The sequence below is a fragment of the Haliotis rufescens genome, unplaced genomic scaffold (genome assembly GCF_023055435.1).
Source record: "Haliotis rufescens isolate VD_foot unplaced genomic scaffold, xgHalRufe1.0.p SCAF_1, whole genome shotgun sequence".
Lineage (NCBI taxonomy): Eukaryota > Metazoa > Mollusca > Gastropoda > Lepetellida > Haliotidae > Haliotis > Haliotis rufescens.
In genome coordinates this window covers 90,462,599-90,490,073 of record NW_025963779.1, presented here as the reverse complement: position 1 = coordinate 90,490,073, position 27,475 = coordinate 90,462,599, and the positions used below count along the sequence as shown (strand labels likewise).

The 27,475-nt window shown below is 42.5% G+C and overlaps 3 protein-coding genes and 1 non-coding gene across 6 annotated transcripts in view; 3 read left to right on the top strand and 1 right to left on the bottom strand.

Annotated features, from left to right (window-relative positions):
- The first annotated feature begins 3 nt into the window (after nucleotides 1-3).
- On the top strand, nucleotides 4-16,483 carry LOC124134175. Of its 2 annotated transcripts, none has more exons than XM_048403474.1 (8): nucleotides 4-610; nucleotides 1,680-1,831; nucleotides 4,820-4,989; nucleotides 7,056-7,216; nucleotides 7,445-7,618; nucleotides 10,043-10,136; nucleotides 13,917-16,153; nucleotides 16,190-16,483. In XM_048403474.1, exons 1-7 carry the CDS (start codon nucleotides 372-374, stop codon nucleotides 14,337-14,339), a joined length of 1,413 nt encoding a protein of 470 aa, XP_048259431.1. In that variant the 5' UTR covers nucleotides 4-371; the 3' UTR covers nucleotides 14,340-16,153; nucleotides 16,190-16,483. The 2 variants fall into 2 exon arrangements, with proteins under 2 accessions (XP_048259431.1, XP_046354839.2); XM_046498883.2 differs by lacking the exon at nucleotides 16,190-16,483 and having other exon boundaries at nucleotides 13,917-15,829; nucleotides 15,866-16,118.
- On the top strand, nucleotides 5,035-5,143 carry LOC124134266. Its single transcript, XR_006861077.2, has one exon. It is a non-coding gene; the product is annotated as a Z30 small nucleolar RNA (small nucleolar RNA).
- Nucleotides 16,484-17,595: 1,112 nt separating the features above from the next.
- Nucleotides 17,596-26,350, bottom strand: LOC124134178 (bifunctional peptidase and (3S)-lysyl hydroxylase JMJD7-like). Of its 2 annotated transcripts, none has more exons than XM_046498887.2 (8): nucleotides 26,334-26,350; nucleotides 24,850-25,284; nucleotides 24,331-24,497; nucleotides 23,853-24,022; nucleotides 21,649-21,809; nucleotides 20,930-21,094; nucleotides 19,913-20,015; nucleotides 17,596-18,123 (listed from the first exon to the last, which is right to left on the bottom strand). In XM_046498887.2, exons 2-8 carry the CDS (start codon nucleotides 25,134-25,136, stop codon nucleotides 17,980-17,982), a joined length of 1,197 nt encoding a protein of 398 aa, XP_046354843.2. In that variant the 5' UTR covers nucleotides 25,137-25,284; nucleotides 26,334-26,350; the 3' UTR covers nucleotides 17,596-17,979. The 2 variants fall into 2 exon arrangements, 1 of the variants encoding a protein (XP_046354843.2); XR_006861064.2 differs by lacking the exon at nucleotides 26,334-26,350 and adding an exon at nucleotides 19,129-19,462 and having other exon boundaries at nucleotides 17,985-18,123; nucleotides 24,850-25,634.
- Nucleotides 26,351-26,429: 79 nt separating this feature from the next.
- Nucleotides 26,430-27,475, top strand: part of LOC124134230 (bifunctional peptidase and arginyl-hydroxylase JMJD5-like) — an 18,479-nt gene continuing 17,433 nt past the window's right edge. The window contains exon 1 of the mRNA XM_048403440.1: nucleotides 26,430-26,720. Coding sequence (XP_048259397.1) covers nucleotides 26,473-26,720 — 248 coding nt within the window. The 5' untranslated portion in view covers nucleotides 26,430-26,472. The remainder of the gene's footprint in view (nucleotides 26,721-27,475) is intronic.

Genomic DNA, 27,475 nt, shown 5'->3' with positions numbered 1-27,475 from the left:
TGAAAATGGCGGCCCCCATGAATGAGTGCTTGATGCACTCTTAGTTGTTTCTGAAAGCGGATATATTTCTCTTGTGCAGCAGTAAGCACTAACTGCGGCTGCTTCTTCACTCATCGACTGATCTAAATGCTTTTGAGTTCTTTTTAATTCAATACAAATATTTGTGTTCGAACATGCAAGGAATCATTCCGTGGATTTCGATTTGACGGAGATGCATCACGATGAGATGGTGTGAATAATACCACGACACACAGATACTGCAGTAACCAAGTATTCTATCGTTTTACGTATAGTGACACTGATGTAACCACCCGTTAATACCGAGATACTGATAAACAACAGTGGTGTACGTTACAATTCGGATTCTGATAATGTGTCCCCTCTACTTTGTTTTTATACTGAAGTTTGCTGCAGGAGAGACCCTCAAAGGTCACCAGCAGCCTTTAGGCTCTCATGCACCTCCTCTTGGCGTGACATTCATAGGCAAATTCTCTTCACCAGGTGTGTTTTATGAAAATTTTGTGAAGGAAAGTCAACCACTGTTAATGAAGTCACCCCTCCTGGACACTCCTTTCCCAGCATTTGAAAAATGGACAGATGATTTTCTTAGGTAAGAAAAGGTTGAAAAACTAAGTGAATAGGGCTTAGATAATTTGGCGTTATGATGGGGAATATCATTTAATTCTGTCAATGTCACAATTCTTCCTTGGCGAACAATTTGGCCCTTAGAGATCAGTAAACACTGGTAATTTAGTGCAGATCTACGTGTTGTGGCAATGTTATTAATGTAGCATGTTTTGCAAAATTTATCGCAATGACCTTAACGTTACATTAACTTATTATTGCAATTATAGTGGGGTTCAAAATTTGTTATATGAGGCACCTTAGAAATTATATATATTTTATGCCTGAATTTTGCTTATATGTTTATTGTTATGAAGCCTATGCAGAACGTACTTTTGTAAAAGTAAACAGGCCAATCACATGGGAAATGAACACTGAAGACTCTTAATGTACACTACGATTAAAAAATTCAAAAATTGAAAAGTGTATCAGTTTTCATGAAAAGGAAAACTTTCCGAAGTTGATTTGTTGTTGTACGCTGCACTCCGCAATATTACAACTGCTTACCTCGATCATGGTGAGATAGCATTGACTGAGTATTATATGGAGTCCATGCAGCTTATCTGCTTATGGGTCAAGGTGACAACCAGCACTGTCATAATAGCTGTCAATGACACTGTCATGGTTGATAGATTGAACTGACATGTTAACCATGAATTGGAAAATATAAATTTTAATTTGGGAATGTTTTCTGACTTTTGCTGCAGATGTAGGGCAAAATGTTGGCATCTGAACAGGTCTTGATAAATCTCTGGTAGAATGAATTAACATGATGAAAGTTCATTTTAGATTGAAACTTTATCTCTAAATGTTGCTACATCATACTACATGTACTAGGAGTGTGGGAGTGCAGTGATATGTTGACATCCACGCTTGTCCATATCATGGTAAGCAAACATGGGTGTTCAGTGTTTGGAATTAAGTCAAGGGGTCCCTATAATCCCAATGATAAAAATGTGAAGGTGATCCCTAGATTTAATTATGGCAAACCTCATCAAACACTGGGAGTGGTTTACATGCATGTTTTACCATATCCGTGTCTGTACATGTTTCAGGGAGGAATACGGGAGTGAGGTGGTGTCAGTGGAACAGTCTAAAAAGGAAAAGAGGAATCTGCGCCCATCTACAATGACCCTCCATGAGTTCCTTGACCTCTATCAGAAGAAAAATGTCTACATGGTTCAGTCACTTCCCAGCAGCATGAAAGGTCCTCCCAGCCTTAGAATTTGTCTGTTTTAAGTCTGGAATAGGTCTTCAGCAACCCATGCTTGCCTTAAAAGGCGACTATGCTTGTCGTAAGCGGTGACTTACTGGATTGGGTTGTCAGGTTCGCTGATTTGGTTGATTCATGTCATCAATCCCAATTGCGTGGATCGATGCTCATGATATTAATCACTGGATTGTGTGGTCCAGACTTGATTATTTACAGACAACCATCATTTAGCTAGAATATTGCTGAGTGCTGCCCGAAACCAAACCAAAAGCTAGTCCATCTTCCTGAGGTAAGGGCATTAACTGACTATAAATGTCCAGTTTCGATGCTTGCTGAACTAGGCTGGAATTCCGGAGTTACATTTTGGCTGGACTAACATGTGTATGCATAGTCAAATCAAAATCGAGTAACAAACTAGATACCTGGTTCATAAAAAACATGGATTTCAATTGCAGATGTTTGTTGACTGCAGGATTTGCAACGCATGTGTACTGTCAAATGGGCTTTTTTGCGATTCTTTTCATGTTTTTAATCAAGGTGCTCAAGTGATTTAATGCACTTCGTGGGGTAGACCCATTTTATAACAATATAGATCTTGATTATCAATCAGATGGTCTTGACTGGGTACCGTCATTTTGTTTGAAGCAAATGCAAATGATATGAGAGATGAAATATGATTGGTCAGTAGGAGGAACATAGAAAAGACATGACTCATAATAGCCACTGGTGGCGCTACGATCGTGCCTGGAAATTCCAGCCTTGTTTGGCAAAGTTGGAAAGTTTTATAGTCAGTTAACACCCTTGCTGTGGGAAGAAGAGCCCAGTCTAGAGGACTAGTGGAAACCTTAGGTCTGTTGTCCTCTGTTGTCCTCCGTGTTTGTAGCTAGTCCTACTTGAATGAGAGAGAAATGTTTACTGTGTTTACATTTTCGTCCATTTTATTCAGTTCCAATTTGCAGCAATATTAAGACATTGAGAACTGGTTCACAATCTAGGCCTCAAGTGCTATAAGTCAATGAGGACTACTATCATTGGATTTGTTATTGTCTTCTGCACAATTTAGTTGTCTCAGGACAGCAGACTAGCACAAATTTGTACTTACAAATCTGGGATGCAACTGAACTGAAACATTTTGAAAGCTGAATAGTGATAATGTATAAGGACACCCCGAAATAGCCTGACATTCTACTAAATTTGAAAAACTAACTCAGGCTAGTGCCGAGTTGCAGCCCTGGACATTGTCCTAATTTATTTAGCAGTTTTCATGTTTTGTTGGTTTATGCACACCAGAGTGACATTGGGATGAAAATAGCTTAATTTGACTCAACTTGTATGTCGCTCTCGCGTTAGATTTGCTAACAAACCAGTTAAGGTCGGATTTAGTGCACAATGCCTTTAAGCCCCCATGCCTAATCCAAATGAAAACACATTAAGGGTTTTAAAACAACACAGTAATCCATATCATATTTCACATCACCATCAAATATGACACAAAAATAAGATATCTTTCTTCTTTTAATAATAAAATAAGATAGTAAAATGTTTTGTCCACACTCATTTTACTCACAAAACAACCATCAACAATATGTCATTTTACATTACTCCAAGTGAAGCAATTCACTGCAATGGTCGGCATACTCCATTCTGGATATGGCACCATCCATCGCTCTAAGAGTCTGAAGTCGGTTGTGGATGTTGGTATATCTCCTCCTCTTTGTGGGTCGCTTTCCTCCAGCTTCATGCTGCACCATCAACACTCATTGTTGAGCTGCTCCTTCTTTAGGAAGGCAAGAAACTGAAACAATTGGGGATGGGCCTTGGCAAGGATGTTGTGGTCTCTTTTGACATTTATTTACCTTCTCGATTGTCTCTTTCACCTGAAATAATACATAAATTGTCTTAATAAATTGTCTTAAGAAAGAAAACAAAATAATACTCTCATACTAAGAATATAGGTATTTAATGGACTATTATTATACTATAACTTTGAATTTATAAATAGGAATTAGGAATAGGAAAAAAATACAGGTTTGGGGTCAGGGTTGTGTTCCCGGTTAATATTGGTGACTTGGTCATCTTTAGTCGAAACACGTACAGGACATGTCTTTTCAAGACACTGCCAAGACTGCCATGTGTCTCTCTTATTGCATCAGAACATAAACCTTTGAAATCGAAGAATCCTACCTCCATGAGGGGATGGGGAATTTGATGTCAACTTGAGCGTTTGCCATTTTGCAAGTAACTTCACATTCAACTTCTTCTTTATTTATATCTGTTATCTGAATATCGCTAAATCAATTGATCAAAATCACCGTAATAACGATCACTTAATTAATTAAGATTGACACTGATTGAACATACTACTATGATTAGTATGATTACTAAATCATAATTAATTACTGAGATGTGGTCATGGTGAACATACTAATCCTATGTTTAAACATACTTATCCTTCACGTAAATAGATTAAAACATCAAAGCATTACCGCATGTCGCTCTCGCGTTCAGTCTAAAAACTGAAATGTCGCTCTGGAGTGCCGACACCGTTTTGTTACACAAACAGTTGTTTTCATTATCTGATACCTGTCAGCCATATTTTTTCAGTTATGCTTATTGAGCAGAATGAGACGGTGGGGTTATTTAAAAAATAAGTGAATTATTGAGATCAAACTTTGCAGAAAAAGTATATTTATATGAGTATGTTTTTTTGTGATTGAACCTTGAATCTATCTATCAACTGTTAAAATCAATTCATAACCGACAAGACTTAAACTGCAACAGTGATACTAATAAAAGAACCTCTCCACAAGAATATCATGATGTGTGACGGGCAAACTACTCATACCCCCTGTTTATTAAGTGATGCAGCTTAAAATAGTAGCTGGAAATCTTTGAAACAATAAGACATCAGCTTAGGTATGTCCCTTACAGAAATGATGGATGGTTTGCAGCTTTTGTATGCTTTTGTTACCATGGTTACAGACGATGTCCACCTTCCCATCACTCTCCAGTGTGGGGGAACCCAGCATTTGCTGCATGATGCCGTTCTGTGGATGAGCAGCGGGGGTACCAAGTCCGTGCTGCACAGTGACAAGCTGGACAATCTGCTGTGTGTGCTCAGCGGAACCAAGGATGTCATCCTCATTGATAAGGTGTGTGGTGCACCGGGGTAGTGGTGTACGGAGGAGGCATGTGTTCTGCAGTGATGATGTAGAATGTTGTGACTTGGTATTGTCTGGATGTGGTTGTTTACATAGGCCATGACTCTGACCAAGGCAGGATCACATGAATCTTCTCTCTGAGCAGAACTTAGAATGGCTGGGTGGAGTGGTTACTGGGTGATCAGGGTGGGCTAGGTACCGGGTGACCACGGTGGGGTAGGTGCTGGGTGGCCAGGGTGGGATAGGTACTGGGTTAACAGGATGGGATGGGTACTGGGTGACCAGGATGGGGTAGGTACTGGGTGATCAGGGTTGGGTAGGTACTGGGTGATCAGGGTGGGGTAGGTACAGGGTGACCAGGATGGGGTAGGTACTGGGTGACCAGGGCGGGGTAGGTACTGGGTGATCAGGGTGGGGAAGGTACTGGGTGATCAGGGTGGGGAAGGTACTGGGTGAACGGGGTGGGGTAGGTGCTTGGTGAACGGGGTGGGGTAGGTACTGGGTTAACAGGGTGGGATGGGTACTGGGTGACCAGGATGGGGTAGGTACTGGGTGATCTGGGTGGGGTAGGTACTGAGGGATCAGGGTGGGGTAGGTACTGGGTGACCAGGGCGGGGTAGGTACTGGGTGACCAGGGTGAGTACTTGATGACCAGGGTGGGGTAGGTACTTGGTGAACGGGGTGGGGTAGGTACTGGGTGACCAGGGTGGGGTAGGTACTGGGTGATCAGGGTGGGGTAGGTACTGGGTGATCAGGGTGGGGTAGGTACTGGGTGACCAGGGTGGGGTAGGTACTTGGTGAACGGGGTGGGGTAGGTACTGGGTTAACAGGGTGGGGTAGGTACTGGGTGACCAGGGTGGGGTAGGTACTGGGTGATCAGGGTGGGGTAGGTACTGGGTGACCAGGGTGGGGTAGGTACTTGGTGAACGGGGTGGGGTAGGTACTGGGTTAACAGGGTGGGGTAGGTACTGGGTGACCAGGTTGGGGGTAGGTACTGGGTGACCAGGGTGAGTACTTGATGACCAGGGTGGGGTAGGTGCTTGGTGATCAGGGTGGGGTAGGTACTGGGTGATCAGGGTGGGGTAGGTACTGGGTGACCAGGGTGGGGTAGGTACTTGGTGAACGGGGTGGGGTAGGTACTGGGTTAACAGGGTGGGGTAGGTACTGGGTGACCAGGGTGGGGGTAGGTACTGGGTGACCAGGGTGGGGGTACGTACAGGGTGATCAGGGTGGGCAGGGTACTGGGTGATCAGGGTGGGGAAGGTGCTTGGTGATCAGGGTGGGGAAGGTACTGGGTGATCAAGGTGGGGAAGGTACTGGGTTAACAGGGTGGGGTAGGTACTGGGTGACCAGGGTGGGGTAGGTACAGGGTGATCAGGGTGGGGTAGGTACTGGTTGACCAGGATGGGGTAGGTACAGGGTGACCAGGATGGGGAAGGTACTGGGTGATCAGGATGGGGAAGGTACTGGGTGATCAGGATGGGGTAGGTACAGGGTGACCAGGATGGGGTAGGTACTGGGTGATCAGGGTGGGGTAGGTACTGGGTGATCAGGGTGGGGAAGGTACTGGGTGAACAGGTAACCAGGGTGAAACAAATGGAAAAAATGAAACAAAACATTGGAGGGTTGAGGTCACCAAAATTTATCCCAACTATTTGGAGGGGACATGACAGTATGACACAATTCTATTTTTTTTTCAAATATTTTTTTCATAATTTGAATATTATTTAGAGACTGGTAATTTATGATAGGGTCATGAAAAAATGTTGCATGCATTGGTTGTGTGTTGTGTGTGATAAAATGTTGCATAATACAGGTTGGGTTGTGGTGGTGGTTGGGGCGTCCCAAGCCAATCCCCCTCTCTCTCCCAGTAATAAACAACCCGTTCCTTAGTTGGACTCTGCTTTCAAACACGGGTATGTCCAAGCCAGTGTTCATTGTTAACCACAGTGTCAGTGGAGGATTTCTGATTGTGTTTTTTAACACCATCCTAAAAATCAGCTTTACTCCCTGTGTGTCGAGTTTGTAAAAGCAACAATTTACTTCTTTTGCAACAGGCCTACCAATCTGATGTGGAGGCGCATGGGTTTGTGCAGGAAGGGACATACAGCACGGTGGACGTTGATAGTGTCAACTTGAAGCAGTACCCCAGACTGAAGGCTGTACCCTGGCATCGCGCTCACCTCGAGGCCGGAGACTGCATCTATATACCTTACAAGTAAGACTGCATCTCTCTGCCTCACAAGACCATAGCCCCACTCAGATATTCTGACTGTTGTATATTTCGGAATTTCAGTTAATAACATTGATCATTCAAACCTTAATCAAAGGGAGATAATCAAGTGTAGGGACCATTCTTTTTTATACCTGTTGTAGGGAGTCATTGTTTAACAACTTCTCATTTCTGCAGCTGCTGTGTGGCATCACTGAGTTGGTTGTATTGCAGGTGGTACCATCAGATCAACTCGTGCGGAGGGGACATGAATCGCAATGTCGCTGTTAACTACTGGTTCTCACACCGATGGTGGCACAATGCTACCGACTGTCGAGCATTCCATCTTCTCAACATCACAGAACCACTCTCCAAGTTCACTTTCGCGTCGCCCAATGAGCAGATCAGGTAGGTTGCTTCTGTGGCAACTTCAGGATGACTGTACGAATTGAATTAGTTGAAATGTCTGCACCCAGATCAGATGTTTGCTGTCAGTTGATACGACTCTGTCCAGATCCCTTCAATTGGTCAGATCAGGTGGACATCAGCCCATCAGTGTTGAAAGTAGGGGTGTCCATTGGTCTGGAAATCACTATTGCAATAACTATTGATATTGCAAGCAATTATTGCGATAAATATCGATAGTTTTCAGGGTATCATTTTAAATGGATTTTAGAGTTGAATTAAACCTTGGAACTGAAGTTTCCTTAGAATTTGATAACCATAACAACAAATAAAAAGTAAAAAAGTTTGAGATATGACCGATTTGTTTTTTCTTTACCCTAATTTAAGAAAAAGAAACTTCAACATTACCATGTGTAAATTACTACCACTCATGATCAAAAGAAAAACAAATTTGAACAGCATTGCATGTATTTTATTGATATGGTAAATACAATTGAAACTATCAATATTCCTAACTAAAATCGTTACTATTGATCGGAAACTGATTTAACAATCGATTTATTGACTTAAGTGCTTACCAATAGCAATATATCGATATTTCGATTTATCGTGACACACCGAGGTGAAAGAATAGAAATTGTTGATTCAGTAAATATGTATTGGCTCACTGGTATTGCTAGGGCCGATGTATACAGACTGGCATCTAGTAGATGACTTGCTGCTGACACACAAAACACGTGCTCTGTCAGGGGGCACCTGCTGGTGATGCAGCAATGTCCCTGTGCCGCCAGGATCTGCTGGGTTCAAGTCTGAGTTTCGTTCTCGTTGTGATCCTTGGCCTGTCTGCACCATATCTGTGCTTGTCACTCGCTGACCACACTCCAGTCACACTCCAAACGCAAACAAATAACTCACTCACCCACACATCAGGCTATACACAAACAAATAACTCACCCACACATCACGCTATACACAAACAAAAAACTCACCCACACATCAGGCTATACACAAACAAAAAACTCACTCACCCACACATCAGGCTATACACAAACAAATAACTTACTCACCCACACATCAGGCTATACACAAACAAATAACTCACTCACCCACACATCAGGCTATACACAAACAAATAACTCACTCACCCACACATCAGGCTATACACAAACAAATAACTCACCCACACATCACGCTATACACAAACAAAAAACTCACCCACACATCAGGCTATACACAAACAAAAAACTCACTCACCCACACATCAGGCTATACACAAACAAATAACTTACTCACCCACACATCAGGCTATACACAAACAAATAACTCACTCACCCACACATCAGGCTATACACAAACAAATAACTCACTCACCCACACATCAGGCTATACACAAACAAATAACTCACTCACCCACACATCAGGCTATACACAAACAAATAACTCACTCACCCACACATCAGGCTATACACAAACAAATAACTCACTCACCCACACATAAGGCTATACACAAACAATTAACTCACTCACCCACACATCAGGCTATACACAAACAAATAACTCACTCACCCACACATCAGGCTATACACAAACAAATAACTCACTCACCCACACATCAGGTTATACACAAACAAATAACTCACTCACCCACACATCAGGCTATACACAAACAAATAACTCACTCACCCACACATCAGGCTATACACAAACAAATAACTCACTCACCCACACATCAGGCTATACACAAACAAATAACTCACTCACCCACACATCAGGCTATACACAAACAAATAACTCACTCACCCACACATCAGGCTATACACAAACAAATAACTCACTCACCCACACATCAGGCTATACATAAACAAATAACTCACTCACTCACACCTCACGCTATACACAAACAAATAACTCACACATCACAGTATATGCAAACAAATAACTCACATATCATGCAAAACACAAACAAAAAACTCACTCACCCACATATCACGCAAAACACAAACAAATAACTCACTCACTCACATATCGCACTATACACAAACAAATAACTCACACATCACGCTATACACAAATAACTCACTCACACATCATGCTATACACAATAATAACTCACATATCACTCTATACACAAACAAATAACTCACTTACTCACACATCACTCTCTGCACAAACAAGTTGCTCTGCATGTAATAGTTATGTATTATGTGTTCTGTGCAGTTCTGTCTCACATACGACACGTATGCTGGAACCGTGGTGAATACCCAACTAACACTTCCTGATTTGTTTGTGGTGTACAGGAGCCATGTACTGTAACCATGGTGACTACCCAACTAACACTTCCTGATTTGTTTGTGGTGTACAGGAGCCATGTACTGTAACCATGGTGACTACCCAACTAACACTTCCTGATTTGTTTGTGGTGTACAGGAGCCATATACTGGAGCCGTTCGGTGAGATGGACAGCATTAGCAAGGCTGACTTTGTGTCTGTGTTCCTGGCTGAGGCAACTCTAGCAGGGGAGGTAAGTCTGCAGTAGACCCCCTTTATCATGTGTTTACAGGTTCTTTGGGGGGAGGTCGGGTAGCCTAGTGGTTAAAGCGTTCGCTCGTCACGCAGACGACCCGGGTCCGATTCCCGACATGGGTACAATGTGTGAAGCCCATTTCTGGTGTCCCCCGCCGTGATATTGCTGGAATATTGCTAAAAGCGGCGTAAAACCATACTCACTCACTCACTCACTCACAGGTTCTTTGGATATTCCTAGACAAGAACTTTGCAGAGATCTAATCCTGAGCTTTGCAATCATTATTACATAGCACACACTAGGGCTGAGACAAGTAGCTCAGGTACTCCGGTTAGTTGGGGCCTGAGTCGGACCTGGGTACCCACAGGACTACCCGGACCTGTGGTAGTCACATGATATATTGTGAAAACAGCTCACAGAAATGCACCCTGAAAATATACAGCTCTACCTTCTTGGGTTTTCTTGTCGCATTGACTTATGCCTCCTTTCACATTGGGTGTACAGGGTTGTTTTGAAATTACCTTAGGCACTTCTTCAGCATATGGCAGGTCGTTGCAACCCTGTTGCCTTTTACACTCTGATTTATAAATTATGTTGGCTGTAGACTAACAATGAACAGATGGACTTGGGTGTTGTGGGAAGAGGTGAACTTGGTGGTTCGAAAAACGCAGAACTTTGTGGTTCCGGAAGAGGTGGACTTGGTGGTTTGGGAAGAAGTGGTTCCAATTTCCATAGAGATGTTTTTCCCCGAACAGTCTGTTCCTGGGCTGATGTCCTGTTTTACCTGTTTTACCTGTTTCAATGGCGTGTGGCAGAACATTCATCAAAGGTTACTCAGTGGCATTTTTGCCCTTCGTCAATGATTGATTATGTTCATGGCCTCATCGGTGCTGTTGACTTTCACTATGGCAGTGTTATCTGGGCCTGCTACAGTCGCCTCAACCTCTACCAGCTGTGTGTCCGGCTGTCCCAGGTATAGTCAGTCTGATATAAGTCTTACTACATCATTTGGGGATTTGCTTCAACTTTTACATAAATCATAAAATGACTGCCTTCTGTAGCAACTCAAGTCTTTCTTGATCTTAGAATATTTTCGACGGAGTGAATGTTCAGTTTCACAAAGGTTTGTCATTGCTGATGGAATGGATGCGAATCAGTTCAATCATCAGCTACCAGTGTTTGTACCAGTCTGGACAGGGGATCATGAGGGATCATGATGCTTTAGCGATCTCATATAAGACTCTTCACACTTTGCATATCCTCCCCTAGTTTTGCTACCCTGGATCCAGCTCAAGATCAGATCAACAAGAGCCTCCGACTGCCTTTTGTTCCATCTTACTGGCCCAGTTGATGTGATTTCCTGACCTTCTGAATGAAACCAGAAACCAGTTCTTCGACTGCCGCTGTAGCGCCGCTTGGTACCCACACACATTGCAGCACACTCAAAGCCATTTTTGCACATGTGGATAATCTCACAGGCTAACCATTCTCATGTTTCAAGCCTTGATATCATAAAAGAGTTTTCTTGCAATTGGACCCAGGACTTCAACTTCAGGCGAGCTCTTTTACTCTGTGGTATGGCAAATGGAGAGAGGAAGCAAATTGCACACTGTTGTAGCAAGTGAACCATGTAACATATGGAATGCTCAGCTTCCCATAAACTTCAGAATGGTTAGCTTATCAATATGCTGTTTTCTCTCCGACCTGCCAGTCCATTGTGAACCTTTACATTTTCAACGTCTCTACAGAAATCGCAGGCTCCGGTCATCTAGGCTCTGTGAAGTAGGCAATATCATTGCACACATGTAACAAATGTTATGTTTTGGGATAACATTCTTAGTAAAGTACAGATTCTAGTACTTTTGGGGGTTGAGTCCCATCTGGGCTTTTGGGTTGTTATCCCCCGCCGCGCGAAAGCGCGAAGCGGGGGATATAGTATTCACGACCGTCCGTACGTACGTCCGTACGTCCGTACGTCTGTACGTCCGTCCGTACGTCCCACCTGTTTGTTGCCGCGATATCTCAAGAACTAAACACTGGATTGTCTTCATATTTGGAACTATGGTGTATATACAGACTCCGCAGACACCAGTCGGTTTTGGTGACCTTGATCCCATTTTCAAGGTCACAGCAGACAAATCTGCTTTTAGAGTTGGAAAACGGTGTTGCCGCGATATCTCAAGAACTAAACACTGGATTGTCTTCATATTTGGAACTATGGTGTATATACAGACTCCGCAGACACCAGTCGGTTTTGGTGACCTTGATCCCATTTTCAAGGTCACAGCAGACAAATCTGCTTTTAGAGTTGGAAAACGGTGTTGCCGCGATATCTCAAGAACTAAACACTGGATTGTCTTCATATTTGGAACTATGGTGTATATACAGACTCCGCAGACACCAGTCGGTTTTGGTGACCTTGATCCCATTTTCAAGGTCACAGCAGACAAATCTGCTTTTAGAGTTGGAAAACGGTGTTGCCGCGATATCTCAAGAACTGAACACTGGATTGTCTTCATATTTGGAACTATGGTGTATATACAGACTCCGCAGACACCAGTCGGTTTTGGTGACCTTGATCCCATTTTAAAGGTCACAGCAGGCAAATCTGCTTTTGGAGTTGGAAAACGGTGTTGCCGCGATATCTCAAGAACTAAACACTGGATTGTCTTCATATTTGGAACTATGGTGTATATACAGACACCGCAGACACCAGTCGGTTTTGGTGACCTTGACCCCATTGTCAAGGTCACAGCAGGCAAATCTGCTTTTGGCGTTAGAAAACGGTGTTGCCGCGATATCTCAAGAACTAATCGCTGGATTGTCTTCATATTTGGAACTATAGTGTATATACAGACACCGCATACACCTGTCAGATTTGGTGACCTTGACCCCATTTTCAAGGTCACAGCAGGCAAATCTGTTTTTGGAGTTGGAAAACGGTGTTGCCACAATATCTCAAGAACTAATCGCTGGATTGTCTTCATATTTGGTACTATGGTGTACAGGCGGAGGATATTTCGTCACTCTGTGACAAATACTTGTTATCCAAGGTGTTCCCATTCATAGTATTAATAGATAAAATCCAAATTTCTTACTTAAACGTACTTGAAATTCTATTATGTATGGAGGTCCCTTGCCAAGTATATACTAAAAGATTGAAAACATGTTTTGGAAAGTACCACAAATGCCAATCCAATGAGTTACTATGGTTACCAGACAGATTATACACCTTATGAGTTTAACCTTTTTACCTGATTTGCATGCCTGATCTCTCATACTGGTGCTCTTGGTTTCATCAAGAAGGTAAATGTCACTCACACTCACTCGACCGCCTCCGTGGTCTAGTGGTAGAGCGTCCGCCCGGAGAGCGGAAGGTCTGGGGTTTGATCCCCGGACGCGTCTTACCAAAAGACGGTAAAAGATGGTACTTGTTGTTACCCTGTCTGGCGCTCGGCATTAAGGGGCTAAAACAAGGACTGGTCGGCTTGGAGTCGGTATACTGTGTCTGAGTGGGGTATTCATGTTAAACTGCGGCATGGTATCTCAGTTAGCTAGCTCTATAAATCAAACACACAAACATACATGCACGTCGCTATATAAGTGCAATAATCTTGGACGCAATGTCAAACCCCATTTCCACACCGCGATATAACTGGAGTACTGTTAAAAGCGGCGTTAACCCAAACTCACTCACTCACTAAACCCCATTTCACCTCACTCACTCACTCACTCACTCACTCACTCACTCACTCACTCACTCACTCCTGTTTTCAGTTTTTCCATTACATCAGCAAGAATCAAACGACTGAGGTCCTATCATGGGCGCAGCTCTACGCCTTTGACATTGACGATGCTGTCATGAAGTTCCCAGAGTTGTTTGCTGCTGGTGTGAAGCTTCAGAAGGAGAAAGTTCATAAGAAGAAACCCCAAAAGGAGCCAATAAAAGTCCAGGATGACTTTCAAGAGGAATCAGATCGTAAGATCAACATCCCCATGATCACTCCTGATGACGAGGAGTTTGAGAAAATGTTGGAGGAGGTCGCCAAGCATGGAGGCTCAGCTCACAGAACAGCCAATGACGAAAGACCAGTGATTAATGATGTCAAGGTCAAGGTCACTAGTAAGGGACAGAAGCAGGAGACAAAACTTGACACCGATAAAGAAAAAAGGTCTAGCCATAGGCATGATGAGTTTTGATGACCTTGGATGAACTTTAAGAAAGATTAAAGGTTTAGTTAATGTATACTACTCACAAAGAAGTTAAAGAACACCCGATTCTTTCATATTACTATGGTTAATCTGTCATGGCACGACATGTAATATGAAAGAATCGGGTGTTCTTTTACTTCTTTTGAGTTGTATTATTACTATATATTAGATTTTCCATTCTGAATATAATGTGGTTGAGTACGCAATTAAGCACAAATTAAGAGGAATAACAGCTCTTGACATGAGTATTAGAATGAACTTGGCACGACATGTATATGTTCTTTTACTTCTTTTGAGTTGTATATTTTAGATTTTCCATTCTGAATATAATGTGGTTGAGTATGCAATTAAACACAAGTTACAGCTCTTGACATGAGTATTAGAATGAACTTGGTGGATTGACTGCAGACATTTTATTTCAGCAAAAGATTTTTAATATATTATTGATATATCAGTGTTAATATGCATTCATAATACATGAAACAGATATGAGGTTTTAGTACTTAATAATATAGTATATGTACAGGTGATCGATCGATCGATCAAACAAGATGAGCTTGTTCATCAGTTTGTGTGGTGCTTTAGAAGGGTTGTCACAAAATAGTGAGTTTCAACCTAAATGTTGAAGAGGCAGAGGTAGATGCCATTACTAAAATTCAGGGTGTCACTGAAATTTTAGTATTGATCTATTATCTAGTATTTAGAATTGAACTTTCTGCCCTTTCATTGTCCATCTTAGCCGGGATAATCTTAATTGTAGTAATTGTTTCTAATGTGAGTGAATTGTTCATTTAGTTTTGATATTCATCAATTTGTGTCACTACAGTGTCAACATTAAAAAATTAATAATACATGTACATCATAATAGCGATATACAATGGCATTCCTACCTAATAGCTTCATATATGTTCTCTACTTCCCCAGGCAAGGGAGTTAACTGACTATAAAAGTCCTCTTTCCACCCTTGCCGAACAAGGCTGGAATTTCTGGGCTCGATCGCAGCACCACCAGTGGCTGTTATGAGTCGTGTCCCTTCTGAGCCCCTCCTATTGACCAATGAGATTCCACCTGTCATATCACTTTCATTTGCTTCAAACAAAATGACGGCGCCAGGTCGACACGATCTGATCAGTGATCAAGATATATATTGAAATAAAACAGGTCTTACCTTGCGAAGTGCACCTTGATTAGAGACATGAAAACATTTGAAAAATATCTGTCAAAGCCCAGCTGAGGGGACACATCTTTTGCAAAACCTGCAGTCAACCGAAATCTGCACGTTGAAATCCAATGTAACTCCATAAATCCAGCCTAGTTTGGCAAGGATGGAAACTGGACTTTTATAGTCGGTTAACTCCCTTGCCTCAGGAAGATGATATGTTCTCTGATATATATTGCGTGGATGTTGAGCGTGATAATTATAAAATTGTCTGTTTAGACAGTGACTGTTGTGTGAGTCTTGTTTTTGTATCCAGGAGGTACATAGACTGAGTCTTGTTGTACGTATCCAGGAGGTACATAGACTGAGTCTTGTTGTATGTATCCAGGAGGTACATAGACTGAGTCTTGTTGTATGTATCCAGGAGGTTCATAGACTGAGTCTTGTTGTACGTATCCAGGAGGTACATAGACTGAGTCTTGTTGTATGTATCCAGGAGGTACATAGACTGAGTCTTGTTGTATGTATCCAGGAGGAACATAGACTGAGTCTTGTTGTATGTATCCAGGAGGTACATAGACTGAGTCTTGTTGTATGTATCCAGGAGGTACATAGACTGAGTCTTGTTGTATGTATCCAGGAGGTACATAGACTGAGTCGTGTTGTATGTATCCAGGAGGTACATAGACTGAGTCGTGTCTGGTGTTACTGTGGTCAGTGTTTGTGTGCGCTGCTGGCCATGGCCTGTAGGTTGTGCCCTGTAGGTTGTGCCCTGTAGGTTGTGCCCTGTCTGTTGTGCCCTGTCTGTGGTAAATGTTACTCACCCATTCCTAGAGCTATACCCTGTTTAATACATCTTCCATTTATCATTGCCATGTCTATGTTTATTGAATTAATACAATGAGTTGTTAAAATGTTGATTATTATACAAGGGGAATTACAACCATATTGTAATAAACTACTTTTGTGGTAAGAGTTTGTGTTGATAGTTTGACAGAGTAAATAAGGTGCAAGATGTTGAGAAGGGTGTCATGTGCAAGTTAGACAACCCGTATACTGAAATGTCTGGAGTCTTTATTCTGAATCCAAGCAATAAAGTATGTCACTTGTCAGTGAATACTGACATTTGCTCAGTAACAAAGCTCCAGTGGTCTAAGATGCCACGATTTGCTGTGCAGAGTTACGTCCCTTTGGCAGGCCAGAAACCTATGATTGTGGGTTTGAATCCCAGTTCGCCCTGATTATGTTTCTAGGTTTGTCAGCACCATACCCGTGCTCGTGGGTTTCACCGAAGTGGTAAGCGTCTGAGACTTACATCACTTCGGGCTTTCCCCCCACATTAAGCTGACACTCCGTGATATAACTGTAATACTGTTACAAGAGGCGTTAAACCCAACTCACTCACTCCTGTGATTGTGGGTTCGAATCCCGGTTAAGCTTGATTATTTTTCTAGGTCACTTGCCACCGTAACTGTGCCTCGTTGGTTTCACAAGTAGTAAACGTCTGAGAACTGCATCACTTTGGGTTTCCTCACACATTAAGCTGACACTGAATACTGTTTAAAGTGGCGTTAAACCAAACTCACTCACTTTGTAAGTAGACGAACACAGAGATCAAGTGATCAGTTCCCGCCAGCTGGATTATGTCATTCTGCATCCATGGCTGTGACAGATGCTCACACGTTTAACCAGTCATTGCTTGTGTTTATTGCGACTTTTTGTAAACTAATTATATAAAGTGTGTTTGTTAATGTTGTAACGGCAATATCTCAGCCAAATGGCAACCATGATATAAAGCAAATCTCCCCCCCTTCATTTCGTGTGGCATCATGTCCGCCCCCGTCTTGGACCATCATGTCACTACTGTTGCAGGCCAACCAACATACATGGTGATCGCCAGAGCTACAGATAAGCAGCGTATTTGCGTAAAATACCCCCCAAAAATATTCAAAACCCAATTACTTTCAATTAACTTGCATACAGAAACACATGCATTAAATGAAAAACTCAAATGTATAAAAACATCACTCATAAATACCCAAAGAAGCTTTTTCAGCATGCGTACAAAGGAGCTAATTTCCGAAACACAATTACAAGCGTATTTATTTTCCAAGCCAAGCCTTTATATTTAGAACAGTTATATACATCTATAACATTATTTCATTTTTAAATCTTAAAATGTTCACTAATTTTGGGAAAAACCCAATAGAGTGATGAATAGATGAGTGAAAAAATATTGGTTACCAAATGAAAAATGTAATAACCCAATATTAAATTAGAAACCCTGGAGTAAAAACTCAATTCCTCAAAAAGTTTTCTGGCCCTCTGGATCACAGAGTAACATACCACTACTTAACTTATCATTATATGTACAGGTAAACGGGGTTAAATACGCCAGTACCCCTAGCAAGAGTTTGTTGCCACTTTACACCAGGGTTAATGTTTACCCCTGTCAAAGTTACTCAGCTGCTAAAGTTCATCATGTGTAATGTCCTCTGCAGTTAGTGCTGCATCAAGGCTTGAATACTTCTGCAGAATCTTGTTGATGTCCACATTGTACAATTCCTCCAGCGACAGCGACAAGCTGCCGTCTTTGTCAAGGTCCTTGAATAACTGAAACAAGTTGAGTGATGATGCAAAGGGGATGTTGAATTAATTTCAAAAGTCTATTTTACACCAGGCGGGTTATGAACGCATAGCACTTTACACAGTATTGCACTGAACCCTGAACTTAATGGAACTCGATGGAATCAAATAACATATTCATATATAGGGAAGACACAAGTAGGGTAAAGTGGGTGGAGCCATGTGGCTGATGTGGGTGTTGTCATACAGTGAGTCAATGTGGGTGGCGCCATGTGGGTGGTGTCATACAGTGAGTCAATGTGGGTGTTGTCATACAGTGAGTCAATGTGGGTGTTGTCAAACAGTGAGTCAATGTGGGTGTTGTCATACAGTGAGTCAATGTTGGTGGCACCATGTGGGTGGCGCCATGTGGGTGTTGTCATACAGTGAGTCAATGTGGGTGTTGTCATACAGTGAGTCAATGTGGGTGTTGTCATACAGTGAGTCAATGTGGGTGGAGCCATGTGGATGGTGTCATACAGTGACTGACATGAGGCAAAGTGGATGGAGCAACAAGGCTGGAGTGGGTGGAGTCATACAGTGAGTCAATGTGGGTGGAGCCATGTGGGTGGTGTCATACAGTGACTGACATGAGGCAAAGTGGGTGTTGTCATACAGTGAGTCAATGTGGCTGGCGCCATGTGGGTGGTGTCATACAGTGACTGACATAAGGCAAAGTGGGTGGAGCCACAAGGCTGGAGTGGGTGGAGTAATACAGTGACTGATCTGGGTTAGAATAGGTCTTCAGCAACCCATTCTTGCCATGAAAGACGACTATGCTTGTGGGAAAAGGCGGCCAACGTGATCTGGTGGTCAGGCTCGCTGACTTGGCTGTTGCATGTCATCGTATCCCAAATGCATGGATTGATGCTCATGATATCAATCTCTGTATTGTCTAGCCCAGACTCGATTATTATAGCCCGCCATCAAATAGCTGGAATATTCCTTAGTATGGAGTTAAACAACAAATAAACAAAAATAGAATAAACATACAGTGATTGAAGTGAGTCAACGTGGGTGGAACGTTGCTATATAAGTGCAATAATCTTGGACGCGACGTTTAACCCCATTTCACCACCACAACGTGGATGGAGTCATGCAGCGAGTCGATGTGGGTGGAGTGATGTGGCTGAAGTGGGTGGTGTCATACAGTGCCTGACGTTAGGCAAAGTGGGTGGAGTCATGCAGGGAGTTGATGTGGGTGGAGTCATGTGGCTGAAGTGGGTGGTGTCATACATTGCCTGACGTTAGGCAAAGTGGGTGGAGCCGTACAGTGAGTCAACATGGGTGGAGCAATGTGGCTGAAGTGGGTGGTGTCATACAGTACCTGGAGTGAGACAAAAAGGAAAATAAATGTGATAAAGTGGGTTGAGTCATACAGCGAAGTGAGACAAAGTGGGTTGAGTCATACAGCGAAGTGAGACAAAGTGGGTTGAGTCATACAGCGAAGTGAGACAAAGTGGATGGAGTCATACAGCGAAGTGAGACAAAGTGGATGGCGTCATATAGCGAAGTGAGACAAAGTGGGTTGAGTCATACAGCGAAGTGAGACAAAGTGGGTTGAGTCATACAGCGAAGTGGGTTGAGTCATACAGCGAAGTGAGACAAAGTGGGTTGAGTCATACAGCGAAGTGGGTTGAGTCATACAGCGAAGTGAGACAAAGTGGGTTGAGTCATACAGCGAAGTGGGTTGAGTCATACAGTGAAGTGAGACAAAGTGGGTTGAGTCATACAGCGAAGTGAGACAAATCAAACCTGTATACTTGGTTTAACTTACCTCATCTTGAAGAAATTGAGACTTGGGAAAATTTGTTGAAATTGCTTCTTTGTATTTGGCTTTAGACGTTTCATTCTCTTGAAAGGACCATGTGAATTTGTTCCTGAAAATGTATAAGGCATGTACGTCTGTACGTATGTAGAGGGTGAGACATGATGGGGCGGGATTAATGCTTGAAGCGGCCTAAAACCCACCGACCCACTCACTATGTTTCTCGTGATTTATGTGTTGAAAAGACTGCACTGTGTATCACAGTTGTGTGATGGAATGAAAACTATAGGCTAATATAAACTGAGGGCAAAAGAAAGACTACCGACCTTGTTATACGTGTAATTGACAAATTGAAAGAACTGTTGTTAAATTTGATTACAAATTGATTTCCACATTAAGCTTGCAACCACATGACCCTATTATGTTTAAAATGTAAATTTGTGACGAATCAAAGCAAACTAATTGATTTTCAAGGATAGTATGTCTAAGATACCCATCAGCAATTGTGTATTATGCAAAATATTGTTTTTTTAATTTTTAAGTTTTAAAACAAATTATATTTTTAAAAATAAAACCATGTAAAACTATTCTTTGAGTGCCGAATAAGCACCAGTCCAGTTAAACTGAACTGTTTTATTGTATAATATCGCTAACTTTAGATATTTTCAATTGATAAAGCCAACGGTGAGGTATAGTTTCTTTTGCTCTTCAGTTTAGTTAAAATGTACATAAGTTTAAAAAGTGTCCACAGACATTAAGTCGGGCATAACCAAACTAGGGAGAGGCCAGTGGTCCCTAGTGTGACGCGTTGTGCTGGCTTCAAAACACACAAAAACAGACTTCTATTCACAACGCATTATTTTTTTCCAGCATATCCAGTGAAGGATCTAGGAACTTTTTCGAGCTTTTCCGGAACAAATGATTCTTGTAAAAACTATTAACTAAAACCACCCATCCCCATCCCCAAAACACGCACGCCACACACACACAAAAACATCAACAAAAACACACAAAAAACAGTGATACCAGGCCTGCATTTGGTTCTGTCCGATGTCGAACTTTGAACTCGGTTGTGTTTGGTGTTGGAGGTTCTTGTCCTGACAGTCGGAGGTGTTGAACCAGCGGGTGGGCAGGAACCAGAAGTTGATGGCGAGGCTCCGGCCCCCGGGGGAGTTGACTTGATGGTACCACCTGAACACAGAGAACCTACTCACACCCGCACAACTCCGGAATGCGCAAAACTCGTTTAAAAAACACGCCGAATAATAATTTCGGTGACTGCGTTTTTCTTTGTTTGTTTGTTTGTTGTTTAACGCCGCACTCAGCAATATTTCAGCTACCTGACGGCGGTCTGTAAATAATCGAGTCTGGACCAGACAATCAAGAGATGGATATCATGAGCATCGATCCACGCAATTGGGATACGATGACATGCATCAACCAAGTCAGCGAGCCTGACCACCCGATCCCATTAGTCGCCTCTTACGACAAGCATAGTCGCCATTTACGGCAAGCATGGGTTGCTGTGGTCAGGCTCGCTGACTTGGTTGATGCATGTCATCGATCCCAATTGCGTGGATCGATGCTCATGGTTGTAATCACTGGATTGTCTGGTCCAGACTCGATTATTTACAAACCGCTGTCATATAGCTGGCGTTAAACAGACAAGACAAAGCATTTGAAACACACTAGTAACAGAAAACAATATGTTGTGGAAATATACTGTTATAAACGTTTCCACTTACTGGTAGGGTATGTAGAGGCAGTCCCCCTTATGCAACACAGCCTTGTAGACGGGCACCTCCCCTAGACGCGGGAACTTGTGCATGTCAACTTTGTCAACATCCACGTCACTATAGCTACCGTCCTCATGGTAACCATCCGCTTGTACCTGCTCGCGGTGTTTCTGGAGTGTAGAGTAAGCACCCGGATGTATGTGACATGATGCTGGTGAATGCAAACACTAAAGGGCAGCTGCTGATGTTGCTACACATATCACTCAACGTTCCCTCCTATAACAGGGCGGTGTGGGCGGGGGTGTTGGTAGGGGCTGGTCGACACATTGAATAAACATAACGTGTCTTCGAATAAGCGTACCGTGTCTGTGAATAAGAGCACCGTATCTATGAATAAGCACACCGTGTCTATGGATAAGAACACCGTGTCTATGGATAAGCTTACAGCGTCTATGAATAAGAACACCGTGTCTATGGATAAGCTTACAGCGTCTATGGATAAGAACATCGTGTCTATGAATAAGAACACCGTGTCTATGGATAAACATACTGTGTCTATGAATAAGAACACCGTGTCTATTAATAAGCATACGGTGTCTATGAATAAGAACACCTTGTCTATGAATAAGAACACCGTGTCTATGGATAAGCATACCGTGTCTATGAATAATTATACAGTGTCTGTGAATAAATGAGTGAGTGAGTGAGTATGGTTTAACGCCGCTTTTAGCCATATTCCAGCGATATCACGGCGGGGGACACCTTAAATGGGCTTTACACATTGTACCCATCTCGGGAATCGAACCCAGGTCTTCGGCGTGACGAGCGAACGCTTTAACCACTAGGCTACCCGACCGCCCCTCTCTGAATAAGAATACCGTGTCTATGAATAAGAACATCGTGTCTACGAATAAGCACACCGTGTCTATGAATAAGAACACCATGTTTATGAATAAGAACACCGTGTTTATGAATACGGATACCGTGTCTATGAATAAGCACACCGTGTCCATGAATAAGGACAACGTGTCTATGAATAAGCACACAGTGTCTATGAATATGAACACCGTGTCTATGAATAAGAACGTCGTGTCTATGAATAAGCACACCGTGTCTATGAATATGAACACTGTGTCAATGAATAAGCACACAGTGTCTATGAATATGAACACTGTGTCTATGAATAAGCACACCGTGTCTATGAATATGAACACTGTGTCAATGAATAAGAAACGCCGTGTCTATGAATAAGAACACCGTGTCTATGAATAAGAACGTCGTGTCTACGAATAAGCACACCGTGTCTATGAATATGAACACCGTGTCTATAAATATGAACACCGTGTCTATGAATAAGAACATCGTGTCTATGAATAAGCACACCGTGTCTATGAATATGAACACCGTGTCTATGAATATGAACACCGTGTCAATGAATAAGAACGCCATGTCAAGAATAAGAACAACGTGTCTATCAAAAATAATAACGTGTCTACGAATAAGTATACATTGTCTGTGAATAAGATGTCGTGCCTTTGAATAAGCACACCTTGTCTATAAATAAAAAACACCGTGTCTATGAATAAGAACGCCATGTCAAGAATAAGAACAACCTGTCTATCAAAAATAATACCGTGTCTACGAATAAGTATACATTGTCTGTGAATAAGATGCCGTACCTTTGAATAAGCACACCGTGTCTATAAATAAAAACACCGTGTCTATGAATAAGAACGCCATGTCAAGAATAAGAACAACCTGTCTATCAAAAATAATACCGTGTCTACGAATAAGTATACATTGTCTGTGAATAAGATGTCGTGCCTTTGAATAAGCACACCGTGTCTATAAATAAAAACACCGTGTCTATGAATAAGAACGCCATGTCAAGAATAAGAACAACGTGTCTATCAAAAATAATACCGTGTCTACGAATAAGTATACATTGTCTGTGAATAAGATGCCGTGCCTTTGAATAAGCACACCGTGTCTATAAATAAAAACACCGTGTCTATGAATAAGAACGCCATGTCAAGAATAAGAACAACGTGTCTATCAAAAATAATACCGTGTCTACGAGTAAGTTTACATTGTCTGTGAATAAGATGTCGTGCCTTTGAATAAGCACACGGTGTCTATAAATAAAAACACCGTGTCTTTGAATAAGAACGCCATGTCAAGAATAAGAACAACGTGTCTATCAAAAATTCTACCGTGTCTACGAATACCAGCTCCTTGGTCCCGTCCAGGACGCAGTTGAAGTTCTCGTAGTCGTCGTTGTGGAGGACGGACTTGGTGCCGCCGCTGCTGAACCACATGACCAGAGACTCGATGAGGAACTGGAGTCCCCCACAGTGCAGTGACCGGGGCACATACAGGTCATCTGCGGACAGAGCGTTCGGACGGATGTTTACCGTTAACTTTGACATGATCACTGAAAATGTATGCCATGGTGAGGTATTTGGCATCGTGGTATACACGCCATGTGCTCCGTCACGGCCTCCATAGGGAGACTCGAACTCGCAACGATCAGATTCTTGCAGTCAAGGGGCATAACTCTCCACATCTTACGACATTATTTTTAACAGAATAACCAAGGACTATGTCTAAAGCACTGACATAATTCTGCCATGGTATTGATATTTTGCTGACATATAGTTGATTTAACGTTAACACAATGACCCTCCTCACCCATGAGCTTGTCCTTGGCCCGGAACACCTCGATGCCGCTGACGAGGTAGAGCTCCCTTTCGGCGTATTGCTGCAGGAAGGACCGCATCGTCATCTGTTCGGGAGTCAGGTTCCGGTTCTCCTTCCGGGCCGGCTCTGCGTCGATGTACTCCTCCCCCACCTCCTTCCTAGCGCACAAAACTTTGAGACTTGTTTGTTTGTTTGTTTGTTTGTCGTTTAACGCCGCACTCAGCAATATTCGGTCTAAATAATCAAGTCTGGACCAGACAATCCAGTGATTCATATCATGAGCATTGATCTACGCAATTTGGACACGATGACATGCATCAACCAAGTCAGCGAGCCTGACCACCCGATCCCGTTAGTCGCCTCTTACAAGCTAAGTCGCCTGTTACGGCAAGCATGGCTTTCTGAAGATCTATTCTAAACCGGATGTGCATGACTGTCATACTCGGAATATTCCCGAGAGGGGTGTTAACAAAACACAAACATCACAATTAAACGTATGGTTTTCCGTACCTGAAGAAGTCGTCCGTCCATTTCACAACTGCAGGAAATGTTGTCAAGTTCAAAATCGACCGTATCACCAAAGGCCTACTTTTATGCATGTATTCCTCAAAGAACACATTTGGCGTTGGAAACTTGTCGACAACAGGTACTTCAAAGGGAGTGGTATGTGATCCAAAGGGCAGATTATGTCCCGGTGGTGCTATCGTACTTCCATCTTTCTTCTCACCATTGCTACAGGTCGTAGTGTCCAGCAGAATCAAGACACTCCAAAACCAACAGAATGTGACAGCCTTCATTTCACCTGCTTTTATCTGCAACGACTATGACAAAGTAACAGCAGATTCTTTTCTGCGTGTGACAAGTCGTAAACCTGTTGTTACAGCAAATGTATTTGCTATAGATTATTTCCGCGTCGCCTGCTGCTACTGACGGCGTCGTTGACGTCTGAAATATTACCTGCCGTTCATGAGTGACTGTACAATTACAAATTCGCATGCATTTGTAAAGAGACCGTCAGAAGTAGTTATTATTTAAACAACCACTAGTCAAGGTAGGTACTAAGCATATACCCACGTATATATCTCCATATACGATCCTACGCCTTCGATACCACTCGTTATCTAGTGATGATTTCCAACTTACACTCTCACAGCGTGCAACTCATCAGATCATAATAAATAATTCTGAGATTATTGATATCTAGGCAACGTATTCAGCCGTATAACCATCAATAATCTCGTCCTCAATAGAGAGGTTTGATTGTGCATCTCACAGCGTCGATATACATTTATTAACTGTGGGCTCACAGCTGTCACTTGCAGATGGTACGCTGTCGCCGGAACGACTGATTTGGCATTACTGACGTCACAGGCAAAGTATGACAGTTTGTTTTGCTATTAACGTTTCTCCACTGATGCTTTTCTTCAAAGAGCTTTCGCTCGTCACGTAAAAGACCCGGGTTCGATTCCCTACATGAAACACTATAAATCTGGTGTCCAAGGGAAAAACACCCTTCCTCTCTCACTCACAGTCACACAGACCTTTACCACGATATATAGATTTAGATCAGAAAATAGTCTCGCAGATCTGTCCCGCGATATATGGAGGTAGATCATTGTGCCACGGACCTCAACAATAAGCTATATTGTGAAACTTTAAACAAATTCCGTGGACCTCAACAGCAAGTTATAGAGAGAAATCTCAAAGCAGTACCACGTGGACGTCTAGGACAGGTTGTAAACATAAATCCAGAAACAGTCCCACTCCTCTACAAAGGTGTAGGAAACCATTAATGTTCACATTTTCAAATATATTCCCATGCAGTAAACTACGGTTATAACGAACTAATTTTAGTTCGTCATGAACATATATACAACATATGTACAGCAAATGGTCGGAACAAAAAAAAACCAACTCGTTATATCCGTCAGTTCGTTACAAGCGTACACAACGTCTACTGGGTTGATACTTTTGACAAGTTCGACTTGACTTACACGGACACTTGTGTGACGCGACGTCCGTTTCGCTGATGCCATAATCCGATTTCTACGACTGGATAAACGAGATGACGTTGTTTCCGGGTCAATGTAATCAACAGGCAACAGTCTGGCGCATTATTATCAAGCAGTGGACATGGACGTGTGGGTATTCGTGTGTGTTCTCTCTCTCGCGTTACTGTCTGGCGGCGCCGACCCCCCGGGACACATGCAGCCCATCGGGAGCCACGCCCCTCCCCAAACCTTGGAAATTCTACGTGATTTTCCACACCCCTCCGATTTTTTTGCAAACTATGTTAAATCAGGAAAACCTGTACTTTTTAAGTCCATTTTGGAGAACATTGATTATAAACCATACAAGGCTTGGACTGACGAGTACTTAAGGTAAGTAAATATACTATTTTTGAAAATGTTAATGTAAGAAAATTGTGTCATAACTGTCAGTGTAATACATACACATCTCCATCTTAGTCAAGGCTTGTCACGAGCCTTACAAACATAAATATGCCAAGGTACATGTTCCGGGGACATTTTGCCCAAGGAAATATTTAGATTGCTTGTTCCTTTTTTTACTTCATTTTTTGGATAGTTTGAAGTTCAGCACGTGTTACTTCTTTACTAAAACCTGTGTTTCCCCTGCGTGTTTGGTGAGACACTATCGATCATCATCATCATCATCATCATGTATCATCATCATCATCATCATCATGTATCCCACGACAACAGGTGCAGACTTGACACCCACATACAATGCCTGACGAGATTGTACATGACTTGTCCTCTGGGGCAGGACATGTTTTTACTTTAGATCAACATATGTCTTAGTTGCGTCCAGATAGACTAAGGTTTGATTCATTGTCATTTCGTGATGTTTGCACATGTGCGAGTGGTGTTGTCATGTAGATAGTTGTCACAGGCCTTGCCGCCAGCTGTTGTCCCTTATGCTCTCGCTACAATGACAGAGGTAACGAGTGGAACAGCTGATTAGAAGCGTCCACCTTTTACACATGTGCTCCCCAACATGCGTTCTAATTGTGGTTGTGGGATGTGGGATGTGGGGTGGGGTGGTTGTGGGTGTGTTGGTGTAATGTTTGGGGTGTCGGGTGTGTGTGTGTGTGTTTGCTTGTGAGTGTGGTGTG